Source organism: Drosophila takahashii, chromosome 3R (genome assembly GCF_030179915.1).
Source record: "Drosophila takahashii strain IR98-3 E-12201 chromosome 3R, DtakHiC1v2, whole genome shotgun sequence".
Lineage (NCBI taxonomy): Eukaryota > Metazoa > Arthropoda > Insecta > Diptera > Drosophilidae > Drosophila > Drosophila takahashii.
Window position 1 is genome coordinate 31,764,426 of NC_091681.1, and position 14,016 is coordinate 31,778,441.

The window sequence follows — 14,016 nt, forward strand, 5'->3', positions numbered from 1 at the left end:
TCAGATTAACTTTGTGGAGAACAATAAAGACAGGCTCCTAGATTTAATCTTTGTTAATAACGAGACCCTTACAATTGTGCTCCGATGCTCACCCTTCTCCACACCAGAAGATCCTTACCACCCAACCTTGTTGTTGAAAGTTGAGATTAACGCTGAAACTCGTAGTACATCGGCCACACGAGTCAAATGTTTTCGCAGAGCAAATTTCTACAGTTTGAGTCAACATTTGGGTGCCATCGATTGGTCATTATTAAAATCATGTTATGATCTAGAGACCGCAGTGTCAACGTTTTATGAGTTCTTGCACTCGTCGATCAACATTTTCGTCCCAGATGTATCTGTTATTGACTCATCCAAGCCTCCATGGTTTAATAAGCACTTATCTTACCTCAAAAACAAAAAATCAAGGCTATACAAAAAATATCTAAAAACCAACCTCTCCGTTGACCTGGCGAAGTACGTATCGATTCGCTCTGAATTTACTATGGCTGCTAATCAGAGTTATGCTCGCTACATTGCTCAATGTAGAGAAAACATTCGCTCGGATCCAAAACACTTTTATTCCTTTGTGAATTCTAAAAGAAAGTGTAACTGTTATCCCTCATCTCTTCATTATAAAAGCTCTTCTGAATCCTCATCATTAAACATATCTAATCTTTTTGCCAAATTTTTCCAGTCAACCTACTCTCCACAGTCCTATAGCTCCTCGACTCCTTATCCATACCCTCTATCCCACATTAATAATATCTATGTACCATACTTTGAAGTCAAAGACGTTCTGAAAGCCCTTCTGTCTCTTGAGATATCGTTTTCTCCGGGTCCTGATAAGATACCAAGCTGTGTCCTTAGAAACTGTGCCGAAACTTTGTCCTGGCCAATTACTTTTTTATTCAACCAATCTCTGCTTCTTTCTGAATTCCCGAGAATCTGGAGTGAATCTTTCATCATTCCTCTGCATAAAAAAGGCTCAAGATCCGATGTTGAAAACTATCGCGGTATTGCCAAACTCTCTGCTTTACCTAAGCTTTTCGAACAGTTGGTCACCTGCCAACTTCAACATATGTGTACATCCATAATCTCTCCAGCTCAGCATGGTTTTGTTAAGCATCGGTCAACTACTACAAATCTCCTCGAATTCTCTTGTCTCATTCATCGAAGTTTCCTTAAAAAATGCCAAACTGATGTTATTTTTACGGACTTCAGCAAGGCATTTGATTCAGTAAACCATAGCCTTCTCCTTCACAAACTGTCTCTTCTTGGATTTCCACCAATTTTACTAAACTGGATTTTGGCATATCTCTCAAATAGAACTCAACGCGTTCTCTTTAATAATCAATTGTCTTCTGTTGTAAATGTTTTTTCTGGTGTCCCCCAAGGCAGTCACTTAGGTCCACTACTGTTTGTACTCTTTATAAACGATCTTCCAAATGTCATATCTTTCGCCACTACTTTAATGTATGCTGATGATGTAAAAATTTGCCTTTCATACTCCGACCAAATCTCTCACCACCGCCTACAATCGGATCTAAATGAATTACAGTCTTGGTGCTCCATTAACTTGTTACATCTTAACCATGCAAAATGCAAGTCGATGTCTTTTTATCGAACTTCAGCTAATATTCAACCCTACTATCTCGGGAATTGTATTTTGGAACGTATTTCCAAAGTAAATGATCTAGGTGTTTTATTCGACAGCAAATTATGTTTCAAAAGCCACATCTCCGTTACTATTGGTAAAGCTAGGGGGGTTTTAGCCTTCATAAAACGTTGGGCCAAGGAGTTTGACGATCCATACACAACAAAAACTTTGTATGTTTCCATGGTTCGCCCTATTTTGGAATATTGCTCGAGTGTATGGAGCCCTCAATATAATGAACAACAAAAACTAATTGAGTCAGTTCAAAAGCAGTTTCTATTATTCGCTTTGCGTCAGCTAAACTGGGATCCGAATAGACACTTGCCACCCTATGAATCGAGATTAAAATTAATTGATTTACAATCTCTAAAACATCGCAGAATGTGCGGTGGAGTAATTTTTTTACATAAACTGCTTTTGGGTGAGGTAAATTCCCCGCGTCTCCTGAGCTACATTGACATCGCTGTCCCTTTAAGATTCACTCGAACTTTTCGCCCAATTCACCTGCCAATTTGTAGGTCAAATTTTGCAGTTCATGAGCCCTTTAGGGTTCTTTGTTCAAATTATAATTTATTGTATACTGAAATATCATTGGAAAACTCGATTGAATGTTTATCAGCTAAAATTTACTCCTTTCTTGAATCTTCGAATAATCTGTACTAATAACACTGCTTTGTTAAACTCTTATTTAAGTTATATTTATTTAAGTAAATAATTATGTTAATATAAGTTAGCAGATTTATTGTTAACTATAAACCCCCAATAAATATAGCTGTGATAGAAACGATCGAAAAATTAATGTGAAATAATAAGAAATTTAACATTTTTGCGATTTGTAAATTAATAGAATGATCTGCAAGGGTATATAAGCTTCGGCTTGCCGAAGCTAGCTTCCTTTCTTGTTTTTTGCTGAAGTATGTAACTATTGTAAATAAAAGTTCCTAAGTGGCTAGAATATTTTATTTAGTTGTGACAAATCTCCTGCAAGCACAATACATTTGAACGCAATTAAACTAAATTAATTATTTATTTATTTGTAATATTTCCTGCCAGAACCTAGTTGTTGATATTAAATAATCATAAGTTTATAAGTTAAAACTGATTATACTCAGTAATAACAATTATTGATCACTAGAACCGAGGGTGGCGATGAATACGAAAAGCTTGAGCAAAAAGATTTGAAAGCTCAACCATTTTGCTTAAAATGGGCCAAGCCCGTGATCGGGTTTTCCATAACAAACTACAACAGCACTCAGAATAGTCGTGGCACTTGTCGACTTATAGATTGTGCAATAGCAATCCCAATAATACAGAATGAGTGACAAGATAGATGCGGAACAGTTCAACGACGACGAACTGGAGGCCCCGGCTTGGCTGAATCCCCAGTTTATCGAGGGAATTCTAAGCGCGTACGAAGAGGCCCCGGAACTGAAAGTGATTGATCTGAAAATCACACCCGCGAGTTTTCAGGGAGATCACTATGCTAGCGTTATGTTCCGCACCACAGCGGAGTATACCACCGCGAAAGGAAAGTTCTCAAAGCCCCTTATCATCAAGACGATGCCGGAGCAGGAAGGACACAAGAAGGACATGCTGAGCGAATCGCATCTGTTCGAAACCGAGATTGGGATGTACTGCCAGGTTCTGCCGGAATTCGAGAGAATTCTACGCGAGGCAGGGGACAACACCAAGCTCTTTGTTCCCTGCATCTATCACAGCCTGGATCCGCGTAGAGTGATGATATTTGAGGATCTGGTGCCTCACGGATACTATGTGATTCGGGATCGTCCTGTAGCACTGGATGAACTCAAAACAGCCTTCTCGAAGTTGGCCAAATGGCATGCTGTTAGCATGAAAGTTATAAAGGAGGTGAGTTAAATAAATAAGGGAAATATTATATGATTTTAATGAAATTTTTAAACTCCTAGCAACCTGCATTTCTTCAGGACTTCAAATATGGCCTTTTTGATATGCCCGCCATACAGAACGACCCTTTCATAACCACTGGCATGAAGAGCTTTATTGAAATGCTAGATAAATTACCTGACCTAAAAAAATATAAGCCATATTTTGAAAAAATTAATCTGAAATATATGAAACGTTTGGAAGCGGAGATGCAAGAATATCATAAGAATCGCCGGAACGATGGTTACTATGTCCTGTGCCACGGGGACTTTCATCTTCGCAACATGATGTTCAAGAACAACAAGGAGACGGGAGACCACGAGGATACCATGCTGGTGGATTTCCAGATTAGCAACCTTTGTCCCATTACCGTTGACTTAACGTATTCCATCTATATGCTGATGGAACCGGAACAACGGAGGGAAATGGGAAAGGACTTGATTAATTACTATTTCACAGTTCTGGTCGCTACCCTCAAGAGAATTAAATACAAGGGTAATATGCCAACCCAAGCGAAACTCTGGGAGCAAATTCATCGCAATAAGTATTATGGTGAGATAGTTAGATCGTCGAAAGCAGGAGCTGAAGAATCTTATACTCTTTTTAATCTACTTTTAGATTTCTTTTTGATAAGCACTTTTCTTCCCCTGATTCTGGCGATCAAATCAAATAGTTTTAAAATGCATGACCTTATTCAGAATCCGGAAAGTCGTGAGAAGACCTACTTTTTGGATACATACGTCGAAGATGTTACCAAACTTTTGCCCAAATTCGAGGAGCTTGGCTACTTTAAGGGGCTATAACTGAAATTACTAATATTTGAAATAAAAAATGGTTTGTAAATTAATAATAAAAGTATTGAAGTGAGTTTACTGAATCTAATGCGTTTATTTAATATTAGTATTGGTTGCATACATGTTAACTATAGAAATTTTCACTCAGCGTATTCAAGATAAAGAAAAATAGAGGAGATTGCAATAATTTTAATGACAACGCTATTGAGCTGAAAAAAAGAATGTATAGTCATTGTTATATCGCAGCTTTTGGTTAATTTACTTTTGTAGGCGGCAATTGTCTAGAATGTTACGCTGCTTATTTTAGATTTAAGATTTATGAACATTAGAAAATAAACATTTTCTTGACAGGTCTGGTTTTTCTAAAAAAAAATTACAGAAAAAATAAAAACGGTTGTTTTATTTTTATGTATTTAATCGAATTTAAAAAAAAATCTATAACAAGGATAACGAATAGGATTGATAAGATAACAAAATTTCACGAGCAATTGAAAGTTATAGGAATGAAAACTGCTAGAAGCCTTTGAAAAGCTAAATAAAAGCTTGCCCAGTTCTATTTAAAGCGATTGCAGTATCACAAACCTCTCGCACTATCAACTTTGATTGCTAACTGAACGGTTGGAATATCAAGAGTATCTATAAAATGGAAAGCCAAATTACTGAATTCAACGCAGACGAGCTTCAGGCGCCAGCATGGCTGAATGCGCAGTTTATCGCGGAAATTTTGAGTGCCTACGAGAAGGTAGATCTTAACGTAACCGATCTGCAGATCTCCCCTGCGACTGCCCAAGGAGATCACTATGCCAGCGTTATGTTCCGCACCAAAGTGGAGTACACCACCGCCAAGGGAAAGTTCTCCAAGCCGCTGATCATCAAGACGATGCCGGAGGAGGAGGGTCACAAGAAGGACATGCTGGCCGAATCGCATCTGTTCGAAACGGAAATCGGAACGTACTGCCATGCACTGCCAGAGTTCGAAAGAATTCTCCAGGAGGCTGGCGATTATACCAAGCTGTTCGTGCCCTGCATTTATCACAGCCTGAAGCCGCGTCAGGTGATGATCTTCGAGGATCTGGTGCCCCAGGGATACACCGTCATTCGGAATAGTCCTCCCTCGGAGGGGGATTCGAAATTAGTCTTCGCCAAACTAGCCAAATGGCATGCAGTCAGCATGAAAGTCATTAATGAGGTAGGATACATACATTTTTCTGGTTTTAAATGTATGATTTTATAATTACCTTGTCCCTCAGCAACCTACTTTCTTGAAGGAGTTCAAGTATGGCTTCTTTGAAATGCCCACTTTCAATACTGATCCCTTTATAACAACTGGCATGTCAGACTTTATTAAAATGCTGGACAAAACCCCAGAGCTGAAAAAGTATAAGCCTCATTTCGACAAGATAAAAGATAATTACCTGGACAGACTGAAAGTTGAGATGCACGAGTATCACAAATATCGGCGGAATGATCGAAACTATGTCCTGTGCCACGGAGACTTTCATCTTCGCAATATGATGTTTAGGCACAACAAGAAGTTGGGAGCCTACGATGATGTCATGCTAGTCGATTTCCAGTTCTGCAATCTTGTTCCCATCACAATTGATCTAACATACTCCATTTACATGTTGATGGAGCCGGAACAGCGTTGGGATATGGGAAAGGACCTAATCAACTACTATTTCTCTGTTTTGCTCGAGACTCTTAGGAAAATTGGATACAAGGGGGATATGCCAACGGAAACTGGTTTGTGGGATCAAATACACAACAACAAATACTTTGGTAAGAGTGTGGCTCAAGTTGCAATTGGAGATTTAAGTACTAACATCCTGTTTTAATCCATTGCAGATTTATTTTTGATTAGCACATTGCTTCCACTGATGATGGGTGTTAAGTCAAATACTCTTAAAATGCACGAAGCACTACAAAATGCAGAGGTTCGGGCGAAGTCCTACTTTTATGAAGGCTATGTGAAAGATGTCACTAAGCTCCTGCCCAAATTTGAAAAATTGGGTTACTTCAATGATCTATAGTTTATAAATTTAAAATATGGCTGAAACGGTATCTGAACAGTAAAATACTAACATTACGATTATAAATTTGTAATAAAGAATTGTTTGAACTGCAAATCAACAAAACACTGTGTTATCTTCCTACTTTTATTGAAGTACCAATTGTAAGGAAGTCTTGGGGTTCTATTGAAAGGTGAAGTTCAATGGCACTTGGTGACGCAACTCTTATCTACTTCTCTAGCAAATAAACAAATAAATACATTTTTGAGAAGTAACAATCGTTTGTCAATTTAACAATGATGATCATCAAATTTGGAAAGCTGCCCATTTTGTTATGAAATGGGAGGTACCTACACCCAGAAAAAAATCAGTTCGAATCTTTAAAAAATCAAGCCCAAACGGGGTCAAAAAGTGCGTAAGCCCGTTTGTTGTCAGTTCATGAACGCTTGGTCATAAAATTTGACCGAAATATTGGCATGCTTTGAACGAATGGGGTCACTTTTAGAATTGGTGTTGAATTAGGAAGATTTGAGAACAATATTTATTTTTTATTAAAATTTTTAATTTACAGATCTTTAAAGTATCCCAATTCCTCATATTTCTTAAGAAGCTTGGAATCACCTTTTACATAGGCATCGTTAAAAAAGGACTTCTGCCGAGCCTCTGGATCGTGGATTATTTCGTGTAAATTTATCGCGTTTGATTTAATACCCATCATAATTGGAAACGATGTGGTAATCATGTAGAAATCTTTAATGAATTAAAAAAGAATGTTAGTTACTTAATATCCAATTTTATGTTGCTTTATCCTCTTACCCAAATATTTGTTGCGATGTATTTGTTCCCACAATCCATTTTGCGTGGGCAAACTGCGATCGGTTGGGCTATGGTGGGAATTCTTGAAAGTCCGGTTGTTTTATACGATTTTGTGGCAAAAGCTTTGTTTTTAAAGATAAGCCAAAGACTTTTTAATTTCCTAATAACTTTGAATTTAAATACATAAGCATGAGAATTGTTTTTAAAAAAAGCTTAAAAGGCTATACAAGTTAAAAATAAATTCATATTGATAAGGCCTGGTAATTTTTACATTAAATTTTGTATTCCACTACAGTCGATTAGATTAATTTGTTTATTTTGGATAGACAAAATAGTGCTAAAATCTTATATTAATCAGTACAGTGAAAATGTTTTAAGCAGTCCAAACCAGCTTAAATTGTTAAGTAAATAGTTCGATTTCGAATGATAAGATTGCAGAAGTGGCTCTAAAAAGTCGGACGATGACATTTATTAATTAAACGCTAATGAACCGGCTTATCTAACTGAACACTTCTTTGGTGAAATACTGGGAGCACAGAAAAAGGATCTGAGATTTCATCATATTTTGAACCCTGAAAATTTCAGCATTCAAGCTATTTTTACTTTTTATATATATTTTATATTTCTTTCTGACTATTACTTTTTTAGCAATGGTTTTGCAAGACCATTCCGTTAGGCATAAATACATAAGCACTGGGATAAAACCAAAATAAATAAATTAAATTAAAAAACATATATTTTTAAGAATTTGTTCTCCGTGGGTGATGCAATTGAAGAGTTTTGTAAGTCAGAAAACAGTAATCTAAAATAGTTTCTAAATGTTTGCTAAACATCAGCATGACTTGGTTAAATATTCACTAGAAAAGCACTGTTCGTTAAACTTTATAAAGCTTTGCAATAATTGGGAAAGCAAGAGGAAAAATATTATAGCTTAGCTGTTTTTGATCTTATTCTCTTCAGTGGTTCTTAATTTTGTTAAGATTTTGAAAGCCTTAAAAAAAATTTATCTTTAGCTGCCATAGGGACGATGGGCCAATTAAAAGGAGAATTATGAAAATAGACACAACTTCGCATTTTCAAAAATAAAATAAAGCTTTCTCACCTGCGGGTAAGCTTTATTTAGAATCGTATAAAATGAGCGGACCCCCAATAGTTCTCGCCATAACCCGAACGATCGTTAATCATTCTAGTTAAAGTTTAAAAAGGGGTTCCAGAATGACAGAAAATACAGATACATCGCAATTTAATGCCGACGAGCTGCAGGCACCAGCTTGGCTCAATGTCCAGTTTATTGAAGAGGTTCTAAGTGCATACGAAAAGGTTCCATTGCACGTTACCGATCTGAAAATAACCCCTGCGACTGCCCAGGGAGATCACTATGCCAGTGTCATGTTCCGAACTGTGGCGGAATACACCACAGAGAAGGGAAAGTTCTCCAAACCCCTCATCGTTAAGACGATGCCGGAGCAGGAAGGTCACAAAAAGGATATGCTCTCGAAGTCACACATCTTCGAGACAGAAATCTTGATGTACACCAAGGCTTTACCGGAGTTCGAGAGGATTCTGCAAGAGGCGGGGGATAACACTAAGCTCTATGTGCCCTGCATTTACCACAGTCTGGAACCGCGACAGGTGATGATTTTCGAGGATCTGGTGCCACAGGGATACACCGTTATCCGGGATCGTCCTGCCACCAAAGAGGAACTGAAGAAAGTCTTCTCCAAGTTGGCCAAATGGCATGCAGTCAGCATGAAAGTTATAAATGAGGTAATTAACCGCATTATTTGGGAAATATTAAATACCATTTAAATCTATTATTTTCCCCTTTAGAGACCGGACTTCCTTAAAGAATTTAAATATGGTATGTGGGACATGACCGAATTTTTGAACGATCCAATGGTGACCTCTGGGTTGCCCTGCTTTATTGAAATGCTGGATAAAGTTCCGGAACTCATGAAGTACAAGCCATATTTTGAAAAGATAAAGGAAAACTACATTCAGCGGATGAGTGAAATTATGCTGGAGTACCGCAACGGTCCGCAGGCAAATAGGTATTATGTGCTGTGCCACGGGGATTTCCATATTCGCAATATGATGTTCAAGAACAACAAGAAAACCGGAGCCTTCGAGGACGTTATGCTGGTGGATTTTCAGATCAGCAATGTGTGTCCCATCACCGTCGACCTCACTTACTCAGTTTACATGCTCATGGAATCGGAGGAGCGCTGTGAACTGGGAAAGGACTTTATCAATTATTATTTCACCGTATTGGAGGACACACTCCAAAAAGTGGGTTTCAAGGGTGAGATGCCCACTCAGAGTGGGTTGTGGGAGCATATTCGTGGTCATAGATATTATGGTAAGCGGAATAAAATATATAAAAAACTTAATTATAATTTGTTCATTCAAATTCCTCGTTGCAGACTTCTTCCTGATGACCTCCTTCCTGGGCATGATGCTCGCCATTAAAACCAAAAGTTTAAAATTGACCGATTTAATTTTGGATCCCGAAACAAGGCAGAAGAGTTATTTCTTAGATGCTTTCCTTAAAGATGTTAAGACCTTGTTGCCTAAATTTGAAAAATTGGGATATTTTGAAAATTTATAACTTAGATACTTGTTACTAAAAATTGTAATTTCTTAGCAATTAAATGAAATTAATAAACAACAATTATAAGGAAATACTACTGCTCTTATCACTTCATTTCAAACTAACATCGCCATGGACTAGAGCAATTTGCAGCTGATTGCCTAGGACTTATCAAAAATTATGGTCGTGTCTCTCGAGCTTTTGAGTTTAACTGATAGTCATGCTTACTAAACAAACAGAACAACGTATTTGTTTCCGTGTTTGCAAGGAACCATTTCGCAACAGGTGCTTCCAGCAAATGAAAATATTTTGGTTTTTCATGAAACTTTTGAATGGTTATTTCATCATACCCTACAAAATTTCGAATTTAATTTTGGAAGAATCAGACTAATATCGTAAAACTTCCATAGGAAATGAATTTGAAAATATAATTGCTGTGTTGATTCTGATCGTTTTTCGTAAAAAGTATTTGTTTTATATTTTAGAGTTACAAAATAAATTTCAAAAATTGGACCACTATTTTATAATTGTAATAGTATATTGTTATAATTTTTAAATTTTATAGAAACGATCTGCAAGGGTATATAAACTTCGGCTTTGCAAGTTCGATTCCTTCCTTGATTTTAGATTACCAGTGATCAAGAGGTATTTATCCTACTGATAAGATAGATGAGTACGTGTATTTCACACAAAATTGAAAAGTTTAAGTTCAAAAAAGCTCAAACCGCTTTCGAAAGCTCACTCGGCCAACCTTTAAAACGAGCGAATACCCAATTGATGTTAGTATAACCAGCTTGCACAGTATTCCGAATAGTTGTAGATTCCGAGACCGCGAAACGAAAATGCCAGATAACGCAGATACAGAACAGTTCAATGCCGACGAGCTGGAGGCTCCGACGTGGCTGAATGCCCAGTTCATTGGTGACGTTCTCAGCAATTACGAAAAGTGCCCAGAACTGAAAGTAACCGATCTTAAAATCACACCCGCAAGTGCTCAGGGAGATCACTATGCCAGCGTTATGTTCCGCACTACGGCGGAGTATACCACCGCGAAGGGAAAGTTCTCCAAGCCCCTTATCATCAAGACAATGCCCGAGCAGGAAGGTCACAAGAAGGATATGCTGAGCGAATCGCATTTGTTCTCCACCGAAATTGGGGCCTACACCAAGGCTCTACCCGAGTTCGAAAGGATTCTTCGGGAGGCGGGCGATAATACAAAGCTATATGTCCCGTGCATCTATCACAGTCTAGAGCCTAGACAGGTGATGATATTCGAGGATCTGGTGCCACAGGGATACTCTGTCATTCGGAATCGTCCTGTCAAAGAGGAGGAACTGAAAACAGTATTTTCCAAATTGGCCAAATGGCATGCTGTTAGCATGAAAGTTATGAACGAGCAGCCCGATTTCTTGAAAGAATTCAAATATGGCTTGATTGAGATGCCCACCTTGATGTCCGATCCCATGGTCACCAGTGGAATGGGTAGTTTCATAAGAATGCTAGAAAAGACTCCTGAACTTGGAAAGTACAAGCCGTACTTTGAGAAAATAAAGGACGACTACATGCAGAGAATGGCTGATGTGCTGCAGGAGTACCGTAAAAATATCAAATCCGATGGATATTACGTGATGTGTCATGGGGATTTCCATTTGCGTAATATGATGTTCAAGGAAAACGGAGATGTGATGTTCGTGGACTTCCAAATCTGTAATCTGTGTCCCATCACTATCGATCTGACTTATTCGGTCTACATGCTTATGAACCCAGAGCAGCGATGGGATCTCGGCAAAGATCTTATCAACTATTATTTCTCCGTTCTGGAGGAAACCCTGAAGAAAGTGGGCTACAAGGGCGAATTGCCCACTCAAGCTGGTCTCTGGAAGCAAATTCACCGTCACAAGTTCTATGGTAAGTTACTATATCTACTTTCTGTTTTTAATTACTAACTCGAATCTTTTGACCAACAGACTTTTTCCTCATGACCACTTTTCTGCCAATGATTCTGGCCATTAAAGAAAACAAGCTGAAAATGAACGAAATAATTCAGGACTCAGAAACCAGAGAATTAGCCTTTTCATTCGATTTCTTTGTTGATGAAATCAAAAAGCTTCTACCCAAATTCGAAGAATTGGGATACTTTAAGGATCTGTAAGGCAGGTGGCGAATCGATAAATAGCTTTTCAAAATTGTGATATTGCTATAAAAGATTGAAATTTCTAGGTGCTAAATAATTGTATATGTATATATGTTTAGCCCCCATTTAGGATTAATTTTTAATATAATTTTATAACAATTGTCGATACTATATTTGTTTGTGTGAAAATACTCATGTGTCTGCAAAAATAAAAGCTTACTCTATCTGGAAGCCCAAATACTTTTGATCGAATGTAAGGTTCTTTGTTTAAGTGCTCTCTATATGTCAATTTCTCTCCTCGGTTCATTCAGTTAAATATCCAAGAATCCGGACAGCTCGAACTCCTTGATGGTTCGCTGCAGGAAAGCCCGGTACTTGGGATTCTCGACATTTTCCCGCCGGAAACGATCGCCGTCCTCAGTGCGCGAGTTCAGATCCTCGAGGTTCTCGAAGCCAGCTTCCTCCCGGAAAATCAGGGGAGTCAGGCAGGTGGCACCGATGACACCTGAAAGAGTAGATCATTAGCATTTATATATTGAAGTAATGAGAAGTAAACTTACCCATTAGGCTGGTGTGGATCATCTCGATGTGGAGTTCCTTGAGGGTGGGAATGTGTCCCTTGTAGTTCAGCTTCTGCAGTGTCTCTGTAAGCGCCCTCTGGTACTTCAGAACGATATACTTGAAGTGAACCTTGCGAACATTCTCGTTCAAGGAACCGTAGAGGAAGTAGTTGAGATCAATGGTTGGGGATCCCACGTAGGCCAACTGGAAGTCCAGCTGGAATGCAAAATGGTATATAAATATTTATTAATTTTCTTTTCTAATAAAAGAATAACAATTTTAGAGCTTGAAAAATATCGATATTTCCGATAAACATCGAAGTTTGAAACATATCGATAATTTCGATGTTTGAAAAATATCGATAATTTCGATGTTTTTGCAGCTCCTATTTAAATACCTACCGCAATCACATCGTCTGGCTCCTTGGTCTCATTGTTGATATGGAACAAGAGATTGTTGATCCACATGTCGGTGAGGTTAAAGACGCGGAACTCCTTGCCGGTGGACTCGAACATGGCCAAAGCCCTTTGCAGGACGTTCTCGGCCAGCTTGAACATCTTCTCGGTGATCTCCTCGTAGCCCTTCCAGTGGGCCACCTCCTCGGCGACGCATCTTATGTTCACGGGGAAGAAGGTGAGGAAGTCGCGGCGATCAGGATTCCGGGAAATGGGCGCCTCGTCGAAGAACTCCAGTACCTCGGGGTTGTCCTGGGCGATGACGGCGCTGGCGGCATGCAGCTTGGCCAACTTCTCGATGGTGGGCAGTACGTAGTCCAGGTTCAGCAGACGACCCCGCTCGAAATTCTCAAAGCCCGACTGTTGCATATCCTCCAGAATCAGAAAGGGTTCCGGCGATTCCGTGGTGTAGTAGCATGTGGGTGCGATTTTCGTTTGATCTCCGATAGATTGGAGGAGGGCCTGTACCCGCGGCAGCACCTCCTTGTAGGCCAGAATCTCGCGCTTGAAGAGCTTACTCCGCTGAGCCACTGCACCCGTCTGCCCCTTGGGATGATCCTTCACAATCACCGAGAACTTGCTCTTCGGCGCCGAACCCCGCTGAAGATTGAAGCTGGCCCGGTGCATTTCACTGGCGAATCCCGCCGCCTGGTCACCAACTTGGGCGCTCTTCACCAGCAACTCGGTGACTGCCAGCTGCTCCTCCTTGAAGTGCTCCTTCAGCACATCCTGCAGGAACTCCGCGGTTAGCCATTCCGGAGCCTGGTAGTTCTTGCTGCCGGTTCCCATTATTTATTTTTTGTTTTTTTTTCAAGTCACCTGACCGCACCGAATGGAAGAAAAAAACCGAGAGCAGAGCAGCTGAGCAACAACTTAATATGGGGGCTATCGAATCAAGAATGTGGGGCGAAACATGTGACGGCTGGGAGAATGATAGAGCTTCCATAAAGCTCTCTCTGTTTTTAGCTGGCTTATCAGCTGATTTAGGTATATATAATATGTACAATGTATATTGTACATGAGAGAGCTACCAAGCATGTGGCACTCAAAACCAGTTTGTGGATAAATGTGGAACGAATCTTGTGGATACTGTTGGCTGATAACAAAGACTGTGCT

At 39.2% G+C, this 14,016-nt stretch overlaps 5 protein-coding genes across 5 annotated transcripts; 4 read left to right on the top strand and 1 right to left on the bottom strand.

The window, feature by feature from the left end:
- Nucleotides 1–2,861: 2,861 nt before the first annotated feature.
- Nucleotides 2,862–4,418, top strand: LOC108064544 (uncharacterized). The gene is made up of 3 exons (XM_017152125.3): nucleotides 2,862–3,505; nucleotides 3,565–4,093; nucleotides 4,160–4,418. The coding sequence occupies exons 1-3, from the start codon at nucleotides 2,951–2,953 to the stop codon at nucleotides 4,342–4,344; spliced, it is 1,269 nt and encodes a 422-aa protein (XP_017007614.2). The 5' UTR covers nucleotides 2,862–2,950; the 3' UTR covers nucleotides 4,345–4,418.
- A 520-nt stretch (nucleotides 4,419–4,938) lies between these two features.
- Nucleotides 4,939–6,459, top strand: LOC108064517 (uncharacterized). The gene is made up of 3 exons (XM_017152090.3): nucleotides 4,939–5,524; nucleotides 5,586–6,114; nucleotides 6,181–6,459. The coding sequence occupies exons 1-3, from the start codon at nucleotides 4,979–4,981 to the stop codon at nucleotides 6,363–6,365; spliced, it is 1,260 nt and encodes a 419-aa protein (XP_017007579.2). The 5' UTR covers nucleotides 4,939–4,978; the 3' UTR covers nucleotides 6,366–6,459.
- A 1,910-nt stretch (nucleotides 6,460–8,369) lies between these two features.
- LOC108064526 (uncharacterized) lies at nucleotides 8,370–9,768 on the top strand. The gene is made up of 3 exons (XM_017152101.3): nucleotides 8,370–8,927; nucleotides 8,991–9,519; nucleotides 9,584–9,768. Exons 1-3 carry the CDS (start codon nucleotides 8,376–8,378, stop codon nucleotides 9,766–9,768), a joined length of 1,266 nt encoding a protein of 421 aa, XP_017007590.2. The 5' UTR covers nucleotides 8,370–8,375.
- A 781-nt stretch (nucleotides 9,769–10,549) lies between these two features.
- On the top strand, nucleotides 10,550–12,070 carry LOC108064797 (uncharacterized). Its single transcript, XM_017152511.3, has 2 exons — nucleotides 10,550–11,658; nucleotides 11,718–12,070. The coding sequence occupies exons 1-2, from the start codon at nucleotides 10,593–10,595 to the stop codon at nucleotides 11,900–11,902; spliced, it is 1,251 nt and encodes a 416-aa protein (XP_017008000.2). The 5' UTR covers nucleotides 10,550–10,592; the 3' UTR covers nucleotides 11,903–12,070.
- On the bottom strand, nucleotides 11,995–13,784 carry LOC108064790 (uncharacterized). Its single transcript, XM_017152500.3, has 3 exons — nucleotides 12,847–13,784; nucleotides 12,445–12,661; nucleotides 11,995–12,389 (listed from the first exon to the last, which is right to left on the bottom strand). Exons 1-3 carry the CDS (start codon nucleotides 13,687–13,689, stop codon nucleotides 12,196–12,198), a joined length of 1,254 nt encoding a protein of 417 aa, XP_017007989.2. The 5' UTR covers nucleotides 13,690–13,784; the 3' UTR covers nucleotides 11,995–12,195.
- Nucleotides 13,785–14,016: the final 232 nt, after the last annotated feature.

Bases quoted from the DNA above. Each gene is read 5' to 3' on its own strand.
- LOC108064544 (XM_017152125.3), top strand. From the start codon at position 2,951: ATGAGTGACAAGATAGATGCGGAACAGTTCAACGACGACGAACTGGAG. The intron at 3,506-3,564 runs GTGAGTTAAATA...TTAAACTCCTAG, and splicing joins GCATGAAAGTTATAAAGGAG to CAACCTGCATTTCTTCAGGA. The intron at 4,094-4,159 runs GTGAGATAGTTA...ATCTACTTTTAG, and splicing joins TCATCGCAATAAGTATTATG to ATTTCTTTTTGATAAGCACT.
- LOC108064517 (XM_017152090.3), top strand. From the start codon at position 4,979: ATGGAAAGCCAAATTACTGAATTCAACGCAGACGAGCTTCAGGCGCCA. The intron at 5,525-5,585 runs GTAGGATACATA...CTTGTCCCTCAG, and splicing joins GCATGAAAGTCATTAATGAG to CAACCTACTTTCTTGAAGGA. The intron at 6,115-6,180 runs GTAAGAGTGTGG...AATCCATTGCAG, and splicing joins ACACAACAACAAATACTTTG to ATTTATTTTTGATTAGCACA.
- LOC108064526 (XM_017152101.3), top strand. From the start codon at position 8,376: ATGACAGAAAATACAGATACATCGCAATTTAATGCCGACGAGCTGCAG. The intron at 8,928-8,990 runs GTAATTAACCGC...TTTCCCCTTTAG, and splicing joins GCATGAAAGTTATAAATGAG to AGACCGGACTTCCTTAAAGA. The intron at 9,520-9,583 runs GTAAGCGGAATA...TCCTCGTTGCAG, and splicing joins TCGTGGTCATAGATATTATG to ACTTCTTCCTGATGACCTCC.
- LOC108064797 (XM_017152511.3), top strand. From the start codon at position 10,593: ATGCCAGATAACGCAGATACAGAACAGTTCAATGCCGACGAGCTGGAG. The intron at 11,659-11,717 runs GTAAGTTACTAT...TTTGACCAACAG, and splicing joins TCACCGTCACAAGTTCTATG to ACTTTTTCCTCATGACCACT.
- LOC108064790 (XM_017152500.3), bottom strand. From the start codon at position 13,689: ATGGGAACCGGCAGCAAGAACTACCAGGCTCCGGAATGGCTAACCGCG. The intron at 12,662-12,846 runs GTAGGTATTTAA...TTTGCATTCCAG, and splicing joins AGCCAGACGATGTGATTGCG to CTGGACTTCCAGTTGGCCTA. The intron at 12,390-12,444 runs GTAAGTTTACTT...CTACTCTTTCAG, and splicing joins GATCCACACCAGCCTAATGG to GTGTCATCGGTGCCACCTGC.